Here is a 14,076-nt window from a genome sequence, read left to right as displayed (position 1 = left end):
TTTTAAATTTCTATTTTGTGGATATTATGTAATGTATTTTATGTATCAATATACTAATATATATTAAAATTAATTTGTCTTATAATACACTATTATATTTATATATTAATGCTAATATATCATGTTAATATACATATATAATTGTGTGTATGCTCAAAAATTCTTAATGACACAATCAAAAATCTTTAAAGACCACTTGATTAAAAGATGACATTTGGAAGAAATCTGACCTCATTATTATAAGTGATTGAAAGCTAGAATCATTATTTTATAATATCCTTATAGATACGATAACCATTGTACTTCAAGTGAGTTATTAATAACTACCTATATCTACAGCACCAGGGCTTCATAACTGTGAGAAATTTGGGAAGCAGCACCCAGTAATGACTCTAGAGTCAGATTGCATGGCTGACTCTCTGCTTCAGTCATTGCTAACTACATCCTGGGGCAAGTTAAATAACCTACTGAGCCTGAGTTTCCTTAACTGTAAAATGAGGATAATATTAATACTTTCTGCACAGGCTATTTTCAGGACTAAATGAGCTGATACATATAAGCATTTAGACCAGTGCCTGGCATTACTAAGTGCTCAGTAATTGTTAACTAACATTAACCTGACTTTGGTTAAATTTAAAAAATCAGGGACTGGCTGGTTAGCTCAGTTGGTTAGAGCGTGGTGTTATAACACTACGGTCAACGGTTCAGATCCCCTTTCTGGCCAGACGCCAAAAAAAATAAAAAAACAAACAAAACAAAACTAACCTTGCTACCTACTGCCACTTGCTGGCCAACATGGGTCAGTACACTGCAATCTACTTAAAGCTAAAAAAATGCTTGGCGTCAGGAAAGATTTTCAGTGTTTAAGGAAACATCAATGCTTAACTTCAGAAAATTTTTGCAAAATAGTGTTGTGAAAAATCAATTGCCATAAAATTAGGCAATTACCAAGAAGTAGAGGAATAGAAGAGAAATTAAATACCTTTTAAAATTAATTAAATAATGATACATTTTAGATGTTTAAAAGCAATTTTAAAAGCAGGACATTTTAAGTGGTAGTGTTCTGAAGCACAGATCTTGAGAATGATGATGCAATAGAGCATAATTTGCCAGGAAAAGCAGTTTGCTTTCTGAAATGACCAAGTGTGTATTTCAAGTTCTGCCTTGATGTTGGGGCATGGGAGGAGGTATGAATCTTCCTATTATATAATACTTATGCTATTGCTTATTGAGTGCTCACTATGTCAAGTGCTTTCTGTATATCACCTTTTTTCTTTTTTTAGTATTTAATATGAAGATGTTCAAACATATAGGACAGAATAATATAATGAACATCCATATACACACTACTCTGTTCAACAATGAACACTTTCTGTATTTTTGTTTTTCTGAGTTATTTTAATATATAGATAGCAAACATTTCACCCTTAAATATGCTAGATGAATGTCTAAAAATACATTTTTTACATAAGCACAATACCATTTTCTTTCTTTTTGTTTTTTGAATTTATTTTTTAATTGAAACATACTGATTATACATATTGATGCGGTACAGTTATATTTTAATACATCTATACAATGTGTAATGATCAAATCATGGTACTTAGCAAATTCATCATCGTAAAAATCTATCATTTGTGATGAGAATATTTGAGCTCCTCTCTGATAGCCATCTGAGAACATATAATAAATCATTGTTAGTTATAGATGCCTAGCACTACTGTACACCAGGAGAACTTATTTTTCTATCTAGCTGTAATTTTGTATCCGTTAACCAACCTCTCCCTATCCTCCCCACTCTCTCTCGCTCCCTGTCTCTAGTACCCCAAATTCTACTTTCTACTTCTAAAAGTTCACCTTAATTTTTTCTAGTCCCCACATATGAGAACATGCAATATAATCTTTCTGACTTATTTCACTTAACACGTTTTCCAGGCTCAAAATGACAGAATTTCATTCTTTTTTATGGCTAAGTAGTATTTCATTGTGTTTATATACAGCACATTTTTTTTATCCATTCATCTGTTGATGGACACCTAGGTTGATTCCATACCTTGGCTACTGTGAATAGTGCTACAATAGTAATGGGTTGCAGATATCTCTTCAGTGTGCTAATTTACTTTCCTTTGGATAAATACCCAGCAGTGGGATGGCTGGACCATACGGTAGTTCAATTTTTAGTTTTTTGAGGAGCCTCCATACAGATGAGGATAGTCGTTGCTTCTAGGCCCAGAGTTCATATTCATATTTTCATTTCAAAACTAGCAATATAGGGGTTTTTTTCAACTTGTGATCTCAACGTATATTATAATCTCTATTTTAAAAGGAAGAAACACGTAACTAGAGGTATCCAAGGTTACGTGGCTGGTAAAAGTTAGCGTTGGGATTCGAACCCGGAAACGTTATCTTCCTCAGGGAAGGCGCCCCGGGCACTCCGAGGGGCTTCTCCAGGAGGGAAGGGTCCTTAGATAAAGAGTTAGGTTGATGATCGGGGCTAGGGACGCCGGAACCAGCGGGCGAGGGAACCATCCGAAGCGTGGCCGTGGCCGCTGTGTCGCCTCAGATGTGACCAGAGCTCCCTAAAGCACAGAAACTGCCAAAAAAAAAAAAGCACATGCCCGGAGCCCAAAGGTGGGATATCTTTCGCGTACTGCGAACCTCAGCGCGAGCCCACTGGACCTAATCCGCCCCCTAGTAGCACCCGCCCACAGCCAATCAGAGGGAGCCTTGAGCAAGGGGGGCGGGACATCAGAGGAGTGTGTCCAATCAGGAATCAGTCCCTGGGTTGCTTCAGGACAGAGCATTTCAGAGCCCTCCTCCAGAGAAGGACAGAGAGGAGGAGGTGGAGGATGGCCAATCAAAGGGGGCGAGTCACGTGGGTGGGGGCCGATAGCCAATCAGAAGAGCGCTCGCTCCGGACTCGCCCGGCCCACCAGTCCTGCGGGCCTCCTAGGTGGGAGGATGCAGCGCTGCGGTCACTGGGCCGGGGTCGTTAGCTGCCGCGCTGCGCTCGCCGTGAGCCCCTCACACCCCTGCCCCGCACATGGCAAACTCGGGCTGCGAGGACGGCCCTGGCCAGGAGGAGGAGAGTTTTCTGTACTTCGCTTACGGTAGCAACCTGCTGACGGAGAGGATCCGCCTCCGGAACCCCTCGGCCGCGTTCTGCTGCGTGGCCCGCCTGCGGGTGAGTGTCCCGCCCTGCGCACACCAGCCGCCGGGACCCCGGGAGCCGCCTCGGCGCGGTTCTCCCTGGGTAGGGGACGCTGGGCTTCTCCGGGGGCCTGGCTTCTGCCTCCTGGGAAGCCCACCTCCCCCGCTCTCCGGCCCTGGGCTTGCCCCTGCTCGACTGCGCTCCCGGGCCGCCCCTCCGGACGCCCCCGTCCTCAGCCGGGCGTCCGCACGGGAGGCATTCGGTTGGTTCTTCTGAGAAGCCTTCTCCGACCCGAGTGGGGGGACCGTTGTTACAGGACTTGTCCCCTGGTATTGTAAAAAACCTGTTTACGTGTCTTTCGTTCCCGATCAAGAGGTCCCCAAACTGGAATCCATGTCTTATTCACAGTGACACTGCTGTGCTCGGTTAGGTAAAGTGGCTGTTGAACCATAACCAGCCTTGGTAAATCATTGCTGTTCAGTCCAGTACATTCATTCATTTAGCTCATATTCTTCCAGCATTTAACTCTGGGGACACAAAGGTGATTGAGGAAAGCTGCTGTTTTGAGGACCTCCCAGTCTATAGGAGAGAAATGCAAACAGATTGTGGACAAAGCCTTTTGACAGCGTTGAACTAGACAAACGTGATCTCTGCTAACCTCGTCAGAGTTCTTGGTTGCAAGCAACAGAAACTGGCTGATTTAAGCGAAAAAAAAGAATGTGTTGAAAGGCTATTGGAGAGCTCACAGAATGACCAGGAAGGCAGGAGTACAAAGATGACAAAAGAGATGAGCATAAAAGGAGGTGCAGCAACTGTAATACAGCCAGCATCGCAGGAGAGAACCAGCCCACCAAGCTACTGCTGCCCCACTGCTGAACTCGGTAAACATGGATACTGTGTTGTGCCCCACCAGCACCACCTGCACTGGACCCTGCCAGCCACTGTCCTACATCCCTGCAGTTCCCGAAACCCAGATGTTTTAGCCACCACCAGGGTGGAATACTTGCTGTCTTGGGGCACTAGCTTCAAATCCAAAGCCCCGAGTGGGTGTCCTGACTGCAAGCAAAACTCTGGCATTTGAAGTTGCAAAACTGGGAGTTGGGCTCTAGTACTCCCTATTCCCAAACTCATAAGATAGGGAATTACCTAGGAAGGGAGTTCAAATATTGATAGTTGGAGAAAGGGGGAAAGATATCAAACAAATGATTATTCTGTTACAGGTACGGTCAGTCTTAGAAAGGAGATGTTAAGGTGCAATGGTGTCTGCGACTGGGGGACCTGACCTAACGAGTATGCTCAGGAAAGCACTTCCTGAAAAATGTGACTTTTAAGCCAAGCCCTAAATGACTGGGGAGGTGGGGAGAAAACAAAACAGAGGGAACATCATGCGCAAAGGACCTGAGGAAAGAGGAAGCTTGGTCTTCCGCTGACTTTTAAGCTGAGACATGAAGACTCGCGAGATAGGGAAGGGCCACATCTGACAGGACCATGTAGGCCAAATAAGACTGAACTTTATCTCAAGAGCAATGAGAAGACCCAGTGCAGAATTAAAGCAAATGAAAGACCAGATTTACATCTTTGAAAGCTTTTGTTGGCTGCAATGGAGAATGTATTTGAAGGGAAGCAAGAGTGGATGTGGGGAGTCCAGTTAGGAAGTTTTTGCAGCAGTTCATGCCAAAGATAATGAAGGGCTCCTTGAAGTAGGATGGTGGCAGTGGAGGTAGATAGATTTGAGAGATATTTAGGAGATATTGTTAAAGCTTGGTGATTGAGGGTGAAGGAAGGAGATATCAAGGATAACTCAAGTTTTTTGCACAAGGTAGATGGTGGTGACATTTACAGAGAGAAGAGGAGAATCCAGTTTGGGAGGGAAAATCATAAGTTCAATGTGAACGTACTGAGTGTGAAATGATTGCAAGACAGCCAAGAGGACAGAACAATATTAGTGAACATTTATTAAGTACTTACTGTGTGCTAGGACTTGTTCTAAGCACTTTTGAAGCTCAGAAGAGAGGTCTGGGCTGGGTTTAAAGATAATTGGGTATTAGATGGTTTTTGAAGGCTTCGGAGCAGATGAGATTGTCTTGGGCAAAGTGATGAATGAATAGAGAAAAGGGCCTAGACTGAGTGAGCCCTGAGAAACTCGAACATTTAAAGACCAAGTAGTGGAGGAGGAGTTGGCAAAGGGAATTGAGGATATCAAGGAATAGCCTGAAAGTCAGAAAAGAGGCATATCAGGAGAGGGTGGTTACCTGTGTCACAAGCAGCTGAGAAGTAGAGCAAGATGAGGAATGAAAATTATCTATTGGATTTAGCAACAGACAACCAGTCCCTAGTGGAGGTTGTAACTTCTATCATATCTACTGCTGTCCTGCCAAGGATTGGTCCTAGAAGAACATTCAGTGTGCTGATTGAAGGTACTGATCACTCAAACCAACCTTTTTCCTGAAGTCTCTGACAAGGTTTTTGAAAAAATACAGGCGACTGGGATAAAATATCAACCTGAAAAGAACCCTAAAGTTATCATCTAGTCCAGCCTTTTAAATTTTACTATTAAGGAAACTAAGCTCCAGAAAGATGGAAAGAAATCTTCCTAGGCCAAACAAGCCAAGTCAGAATTTTAAATCTTTCCCAGGACTCTATCCCCCGATTGCCCACCTTTGTGAGGAAAGAAGCTGAACTAGAAACCTGGCTCCATTACTTATTAGATTAGGCAAGTTGCTTAATCTTTCTAAACCACAGTTTTTCTTGATGTAAAATACGTATAATAAGTTGTTGGAATGATAAAAGGAGATATTTCATATAAAGCTAATAGCACAATGCATACATAGCACCCAGTCATTTTTCAGTGTTAGTTGCTCTTATCATTATTGTAGATAAATTAGTACAATTCTTGAGTATTAGATTAATGTGTATAAGTATACAAATCACTCTCAAATGCCAGTGCCCTTAGGGCAAATATGGTGTAGTATGCTGGTAGGATACTCTACAGACATAAAAGTAGAGAGAGTATTATAACTCCCATGTAGCCACCACCCAGCTTGTCTTTAAGTAAAAATGTATGTGTATGTAAGTAGACTGGGAAGTAATTTGCAAAAATGAAGCAATTGTGTTAAGGCAGTGAAGTTATGGGATTTTTTTTCCCTTCAACCTTTTATGTTAACATGCCTGTACATATTCAGTATATGTTTCATTTTTATGAAAATATGGAAAAACATATACTCCTTGAGATCTGGGTCCTTGTCTGTTTATCTTTGTATTTTCCACAGCTTCTTACACATAGAAGGAACTCAAAGTTTATTGAATGTTTTAATTGCATGGAGTTCAAGGTAAATCCTTTTTATTTTGGGGAGGGAAATTTGGGTTCAAGTGGATATATTCAGTATATGTTTCATTTTTATGAAAATATGGAAAAACATATACTCCTTGAGATCTGGATCCTTGTCTGTTTATCTTTGTATTTTCCACAGCTTCTTACACATAGAAGGAACTCAAAGTTTATTGAATGTTTTAATTGCATGGAGTTCAAAGTAAATCCTTTTTATTTTGGGGAGGGAAATTTGGGTTCAAGTGGATATTGATCATATCATTTTGGTTTCCTTCGTAGGATTTTAAGCTTGACTTTGGCAACTCCCAAGGCAAAACAAGTCAAACTTGGCATGGAGGTATAGCCACCATTTTTCAAAGTCCTGGCGATGAAGTGTGGGGAGTAGTATGGAAAATGAACAAAAGCAATTTAAATTCTCTGGATGAGTAGGTGGCTTCTAATTAAGTTAAATAAGTTAAAAAATAGCTAATTCAGAAAATGGATTATATGCAAGGATGTGTATATGTGTGTTTTTCAAAACCATATACTACAGAAATATTCTTTACTCTTTAGAGTCATATAATAATATATATATATATAATATTGTATACTATATATTATATATATAGTATAATGTGAGTTTGCTAAAATCACACTTTCTGATAGAGATTTGGAGGGATGTTTGTAATCTCTTATGTAAAAGATAGAAGCCCTTATTTTTTGTTCTATTTTTCTTTTATTAAAATTTCTCTTTGTAGTGTCATACTGTGAAAAGGCATAAAGATTTTTGTAATTATTTCATATTTTCGTTGATTTCAAAAGCAATTTGTTTCTGTTTTCAAAAAATTCTTTAAGAGGCAATTGAATCAGCAAATAAGTAACAATAATTTGTAAAAGAATTTAAGAACATATTAGAAATGCTTTTTTTTTTTAACTAGAACTCTCTGTATTGTATGGCAGAGCATTTAAAAGAAAGAAAATTGGCAGAAAAGAATAGGCCTTGAGAAGAAAACTATCTGACATTCTTGATACTTTACCTCACTTATGAATGAGAATAAGCCATCCTTTCTACTTTTCCCTGGGTGGATATTCTCTTGCTGTCAGAACACATAATCCATTTTTTGTAACCTAGAGAACAATGTTTCAGGGATATAAAGATGGAAATAACTACATTGAGGCATGTTTTTAGATAGGATAAATATAGAGAGTTCTGTTAGAGGTATACCAAGTAATATTAAGTCTCAGCCTTTCTAATTGAAATGCTAAGCTTACTTTTGATGTGGTATTTATATGTTCTGTATGGTATCTATATAGTCTATATCCCAAAATACGTAGGGAACAAGTATGTCCATATATGAATATAGTTAAATTTTTAATCCTATATCCCAACTTGATTAAAAGACCTTACCATACCTAAAGCTGAATTGGTTAAGTATGGCTAAAATTTGGATGTTCTGGTTTTAGGCAAGAAGGGGTTAAAAGTGGAACTTATGTCATAATAGAAGTTAAAGTTTCAACTCAGGAAGGAAGAGAAATAACATGTCGAAGTTATCTAATGACAAATTATGAGAGTGCTCCTCCTTCACCACAGTATAAAAAGGTAAGCTCCTTACACAGACATTTGGTGATTCCTTTCTAATTTTCACTGAGATCAACTAAAGAATATCTTGTCTTCGAAGGGCTTTGTGTGTTTTAAATTCTACATGAACAATTCATTTTAATCAAAATGTTTTTAAATACAAAAAGTTAGTTATTTACCTAAAGTATAAATTCAAAAACATTGCTCAGACTTATGTGTGATGATAGAACTGTTTCTAAAATTTTATTAGGAAAAAAAATCCACAAAGCAATATTTCATGAACACCAAGATTCATTTCTATAGAGAAAATAATATTTTCTGTTGCTGAAATGTTTTCCATTCCTAGATAAAAAAAAAAAAAAAAAAGCCACACTGCCTCTCAGAATCAGGGAAACCACCTCTATCTACAAGCACAAGACAAAAATGTGGGATAGAGACCCCAACATCCCTTTTCAGAAACCCAAACTTAGATTCCTGTTGACAGGCCCAAAGAGGGCATGGCACTTGTAGTGGGTAACCCAGTTCCTGGGCCTAAATCTGTAGTGTTTTGGTATGGAGCCTAGAGGAATTAGCCTGGTATGTGAAAGTGCCTTGAAAGTGCCACTGAAAACAGTGCCATTTATTTTTCCGTGTCTAATTCAGAGGAAGAGCAAGCTCTGGGATTAAAACCAAAACTACTCCCCATAAGTTTTAAATTATTTTTGAAGAATAGCATTTTTTTCTTAAAAGGTCCTACAAATTCTATACAATAAGATATATTTTTCTCTTAATATAAAAGTATTTTAAATCATTGAGTAAAATTGATATTCCATGATAGTGCTTTATGTGGCTTTGAAAACTCCCTGCACATTAGTGCTCAGTGCGAGAGGAATGACCGTATCTCTATTTTGCCATAATTGTTTATTCTAGAGTTACCTGAAAGCTAATATTCTATACTTTGCTAATGCAAGTAAAGCTATGGTATACTAAATTATTATATTCTTAACTAAATTGTTTGCTTTAACCTTTTCTAGATTATTTGCATGGGTGCAGAAGAAAATGGTTTGCCACTGGAGTATCAAAAGAAGTTAAGAGCAATAGAACCAAATGACTACAGAGGAAAGGTCTCAGAGGAGATTGAAGACATTATCAAAAAGGGGGAGACAAAAACTCTTTAGAACATAGCAGAATATATCTAAGGATATTCTTTTTATGTGCTAATATAAAATATTTTTAACATTTGGGAACAGGGATCTGACATATATACATTTTAAATCTATTTTCAACAGTGCTCTGAAGGTATATCTCACTTGAGTGATTCCTTATTTTCAGACTATAAATAGAAGCTGGGGTAGGAGTTAAGACATTATAAAAAGGGCTATGAGGCCCTGGAATGCACGACAAATGGATGTGGGTGCTCCTGTGAACACTTAAAGCTATTTTCTTGAGTTGATCTTAAGTGTCTTCTTGCTCTGTAGCTAAGGACAGATTTGTAGCCCACTTGATGATGGTGCTGGTGAATTGCTTTGCTCTGTCTGGGGGTTTTTTAAATCAGCTTAATAAGAATAATCAAACTGCAAAGACAGTTAATAATAAAATTTTGAAAACTGGAAAGATGGTATACTGTTGTTAGAGGAATAAATGTATTTGTGGTTTAGCTTGTTTTCCCTACTAAAGTACTCCATTTCATTATGTTGTTAGACTCAAATCATCACACATACTGTATACTGAAAGTATTGCACAGACTGGAGCCAAACAGCCTGGGACCAATTGTCATGTCCATCACTTTCTAACTCTGACACTTTAGGTTATTTGATTCTTTGTGCCTCAGTTTCCTCACCGGTAGAGTGAGGATAATCAAAACACCTATATCTTAGGATTGTTTTGAGGAGGAAATGAATAAATAAATGTAATGAGCTTAGGACAGAACCTGGAACATAGTAAGTATTAGCAACCATTATTGTTTTTATTGAAGAATTAAGTTTGTACAGGGCCATCCTTGGAACCGGATTTTAAAGTAGAAAAGTCAAAATTATGAAGGGAAAAATTGGGGGGGGGAGGTGGAGAGCTAGTTTGATTCTTGGCTTATCAATAAATGGTGACCTAAAATTTATTTACTGAATAAATGGAGGAAAGGAGTCATGAATAAAGCAATACTTACTGGTTATCAAAAATCTCTATGTCTCCATGGAATGCAGTGAGCTGTACCTTCCAAACTGGAATGACGGCGAACTAGCTGTGGGAGCATAAAATAAAAATTTGTTCTCTCAGGAAAAATGACAATAGGAGTTTTTAGGCTGTAGCTGCAATTCTGTAGTGAGGCCAAGTCATAGACTACAGGTTAGACCTGTTTTATAGCTGTCACACCTCACTATTTTCTCTTATTCCCTCCACTACTCCAGTTTTCTCTTAGTTCTTAACTCTTCCCAAGAAGACCAGGTTTGTCAGTGACCTAGAATTTACTTATAGTAAAGTAGTGAGCAAAGCTCTGTATTGTTTGTGGATATCAAGAATTGCATACTGTTCTAAAATGGCAGCTTTCACTAAGGAATCCAAAATGTTAACAATATAGAACTTTGTGTATGGCCTTTTAACAAAAATCTATAATGACAAGGAATACTGTTTTTCCAGCTGTTTTCAAGTTAATACCACCACATGTCATATGTAATGGGTTTCTCTTTCTGCCAAGATTTTGGCCCTCTAACTACAACACATCCACATCCTGGATAAACTACAACAAACATAGTTCTTGAAAAGCATTTTCAGACTTGCAAGAAAATAAGGAAAATCTTCAAGGTATATGTCTCTCCCTCACAAAAAGAGAGAAGGGGAACTGTGAGCTGAAAGATAGTACTGGTAAACAGATGAGCCTGATTTCCTCGGCTACAAACTCCAGTAACAGCCCTGGAATTGGAACAGTACAAGCCCTGGAGCACTCCTGCTGCAGGACAGGAACACTGAACCTGAGAATGCTGTATGAAGCCAGCACTCTTAAAGCGGACTAACATGGTCCCCGGTTGGTAGCTCCAGTGGCTCAAAGCAGAAGCAAATCCTCTCTGGAGAAAGCAATCCTAATTTAGGTCCTCAGGATTTCCCTTAAAAATTTACAAGATAATAATAGGGAAAATGATATACCATAAGTGAGAGCAGAAAAAATAAATTTAGATTTGTTGAAAAAACAAATTTGTTGAAAAAGCAAATTTAGATCTCCAAGGTTCTAAGATACGGAAGTTATCCAAAACAATATAAAACAAATATGTGCAGAGACTTTGACATTTGGAAAGATAGATGTACTTTTCCCTAATTCTCTAGTTAGGTACAACTAAAATCTCTGGACATTATAAAACAGACAGAAGAAGACTCTGAAAGTTGGAAAGAAGGCAGACTAGCCAGGGACTTTGAGACCCAAGGCACAACATGGTGCTGAATTCCCTGGGTTTTCTTTTGCCTCATTCCTGTAGCTGAAGAAGCCAGCAATCTGAACTCATCAGTGAGCACAGGCGCACACATGCGCGCGCGCGCGCGCACACGCACACACACACACACACGCACACACACACACACACACACACACACACAAGAAAAGCCAGCTCTCTCTTGTCAGAGGACCAGGAAAGAAAACTTACCGAGCATAAATGCTCTACTTCAGTTACATCACAGAAAAATATTTTGGACCCTGCCTACATCCATGCCAGCAAAGGCCAAGAGGGGAGCCTAGATTTACATACTTGTCAGGCTTGATACAGGTTGAATGTGCCCCCCAAAGTTTCATGTATTAGAAGTTTAAATCCCACTGTAATTATTAAGGGGATGTGTATTGGGCAGAGGCTGGAAGAATTTGGAGGAGCAGGCTAGAAAAAGCCTAGATGCTGGTGAGACCTTAGAAGACAAAAAGCCCAGGGAAGTTTGGAACATCTTAGAGACTGGTTAAATGTTGGTGAGCAGAATGCTGATAGAAATATGGACATTAAAGGCCATTTTGAGGAGATGTCTGATGTAAATGAGAAGGAGCTTATTGGAAACTGGGGCAAAGATCACTATTTCTATGAACTTGCAAGGAACTTGGCTGTACTCTGTTCATACCCAAAAGCTTTATGGGATGTGGAACTTAAGAGCTTTGAACTCCAGGGTATTTGGCAGAAGAAATTTCTAAGCAGCAAAGCATTCAGGAAGCTGCATGATACTTGTAGCAGCCTACACGGAGTTATGGTGGCAAAGGCATGAGGTAAAGCTGAAATTCGTAATTAACAAAGAAGCAGAGAGTAAAAGATTGGAAAACTCTCAGGCTTTCTGTATAAACAGTGAGAAAGTCTGAGAGAGGAAACCAAGGGGGTAGGTATTCCAGTAACCTTTTGCTGAAGAGGTTAGCACAGAAGAAAGGGATCAAGAGAGTGGAAAAAGACCCTGAAAAAATTTCAGAGATCTTCAAGTCTGCCCATCCCATCACAGGCCCAGAGGCTAGGAAAACAATGGTTTCAGGGAACAGCCCTCCACAGGCTCACTGCCCAGGATCACCTCGGGATGCTGTTCCCCACACTCTGGCTGCTCCATTTGCTCCAGCTGTGGCTAAATTGGTCCTGGCCATGGCTAGACACACAGCTTTGGAAGACTTAAGCTGGAAGCCTTGGCAGCATCCACATGGTATTAAGTCTACAGGCTCACAGAATGCCAGAACTGTGCCACCCAGATTTTAAAGGGTGTATGGAAAGGCCTGGGGCCCCAGGGGGGGATTTGTCATAGGGTCAGAGTCACTGCAGAGAGCTTTTGCTAGAGTAATGTGGAAGGGAAATGCAGGGTCAGAGTTGCAGCAGCGAAACCCCACCAAGGCCACACCTAGTGGGGCTGTGAGAATAGGACCACCGTGGAGACTCCAGAACTGTGCAGCTACCAATTTTTAATGCCAGCCTGGAAGAGCTGAAGCATGGCCTGAGACCAGGAAAGCCTTAGGAGTGGGGCTGTCTGAAGACTTGGGGACCCAACCCCCACACCAGTGTGTGGAGAATGCTGAACGTAGAGTCAAGGTATATGATTCACCAGCTTTAAGATTTAATGCCTGCCATACTGGGTTCTGGACATGTTTAGGACCTGCTACCCCTTTCTTTTCTCCTATTTATCCCTTTTTTTTTTCCCCCTTTTTGTCTTTTTTCGTGACTGGCAACAGATCGCAACCCTCAGTGTCGCGCCCGTACCAGACCGGGACCGGCAACGGGATCACAACCCTCGGTGTTGCGCCCGAACCTCGCTCAGCCAGTGAGCAGCTGGTCTGTACGTGGGATCCAAACCCTCGGTGGGAGCGCTGCCACACTCCCAAGCAGCGCACTGTAGCAGTGCGCCACCGGGCCGGCCCCTATTTATCCCTTTTTGAATGGGAATACATACCCTATGTTTGTCCCGCCATTGTATCTTGGAAGTAGATAACTTGTTTTAATTTCACAGACTTTGGACTTTTGAGCTGGGACAAGTTACAACATTGGGGCTATGTGGATGAAATAAGTGATAAATATGTGTCCCCCAAAGTTTTATGTATTAGAAGCTTAATCCCCACTGTAACTATTGAGGGTGGGAAATCTTATTATGGTAATTGAAGGGCAGAGCCTAGAAGAGGTGTTAGATTGTGAGAACTATGCCCTTGTGAATGGATTGACCCATTCATGGAGTAATGGGTATGGTTATAATGGCTTTATAAGGACAGTGAGTGAGAAGCTTAGCTGTCTCTTGCTCCTGTCAAATTGGCCATGTGACACCCTGTGTTGCTGTGAAGAGTCCCCTGGACTTTGGAGTTCCTAGCCTCTGAAACTGTAAGAAATAAATTTTGTTTTCTTATAAATTACCCAGTTTCAGGTATTCTGTTATAACGTGTTGTTGTGAAGAGTCCCCTGGACTTTGGAGTTCCTAGCCTCTGAAATTGTAAGAAATAAATTTTGTTTTCTTATAAATTACCCAGTTTCAGGTATTCTGTTATAAACAATAGAAACAGACTAATGCAATGCTGTGACAAGGTACCCTAACCCCACCACCACCAGGGAGCCTCCTGGCAGTGTTAAGCCTCCCTCCCTCAAG

The 14,076-nt window shown here is 40.2% G+C and overlaps 1 protein-coding gene across 3 annotated transcripts; it reads left to right on the top strand.

The window, feature by feature from the left end:
* Window positions 1-2,951: 2,951 nt before the first annotated feature.
* GGCT (gamma-glutamylcyclotransferase) lies at window positions 2,952-9,705 on the top strand. Of its 3 annotated transcripts, XM_008581165.1 has the most exons (5): window positions 2,952-3,184; window positions 6,421-6,480; window positions 6,759-6,904; window positions 7,923-8,058; window positions 9,051-9,705. In XM_008581165.1, the coding sequence occupies exons 1-5, from the start codon at window positions 3,044-3,046 to the stop codon at window positions 9,192-9,194; spliced, it is 627 nt and encodes a 208-aa protein (XP_008579387.1). In that variant the 5' UTR covers window positions 2,952-3,043; the 3' UTR covers window positions 9,195-9,705. The 3 variants fall into 3 exon arrangements, with proteins under 3 accessions (XP_008579387.1, XP_008579388.1, XP_008579389.1); XM_008581166.1 differs by lacking the exon at window positions 6,421-6,480; XM_008581167.1 differs by lacking the exon at window positions 9,051-9,705 and having other exon boundaries at window positions 6,759-6,816; window positions 7,923-8,041.
* The last annotated feature ends 4,371 nt before the right edge of the window (window positions 9,706-14,076 follow it).

The sequence above is a fragment of the Galeopterus variegatus genome, unplaced genomic scaffold (genome assembly GCF_000696425.1).
Source record: "Galeopterus variegatus unplaced genomic scaffold, G_variegatus-3.0.2 Scaffold2286, whole genome shotgun sequence".
NCBI classification, from domain to species: Eukaryota; Metazoa; Chordata; class Mammalia; order Dermoptera; family Cynocephalidae; genus Galeopterus; species Galeopterus variegatus.
The sequence above is the reverse complement of the archived record's forward strand: the minus strand, read 5'-3'. Positions and strand labels throughout refer to the sequence as shown.

Bases quoted from the DNA above. Each gene is read 5' to 3' on its own strand.
- GGCT (XM_008581165.1), top strand. From the start codon at position 3,044: ATGGCAAACTCGGGCTGCGAGGACGGCCCTGGCCAGGAGGAGGAGAGT. The intron at 6,905-7,922 runs GTAGGTGGCTTC...TTCTGGTTTTAG, and splicing joins AATTTAAATTCTCTGGATGA to GCAAGAAGGGGTTAAAAGTG. The intron at 8,059-9,050 runs GTAAGCTCCTTA...AACCTTTTCTAG, and splicing joins CTTCACCACAGTATAAAAAG to ATTATTTGCATGGGTGCAGA.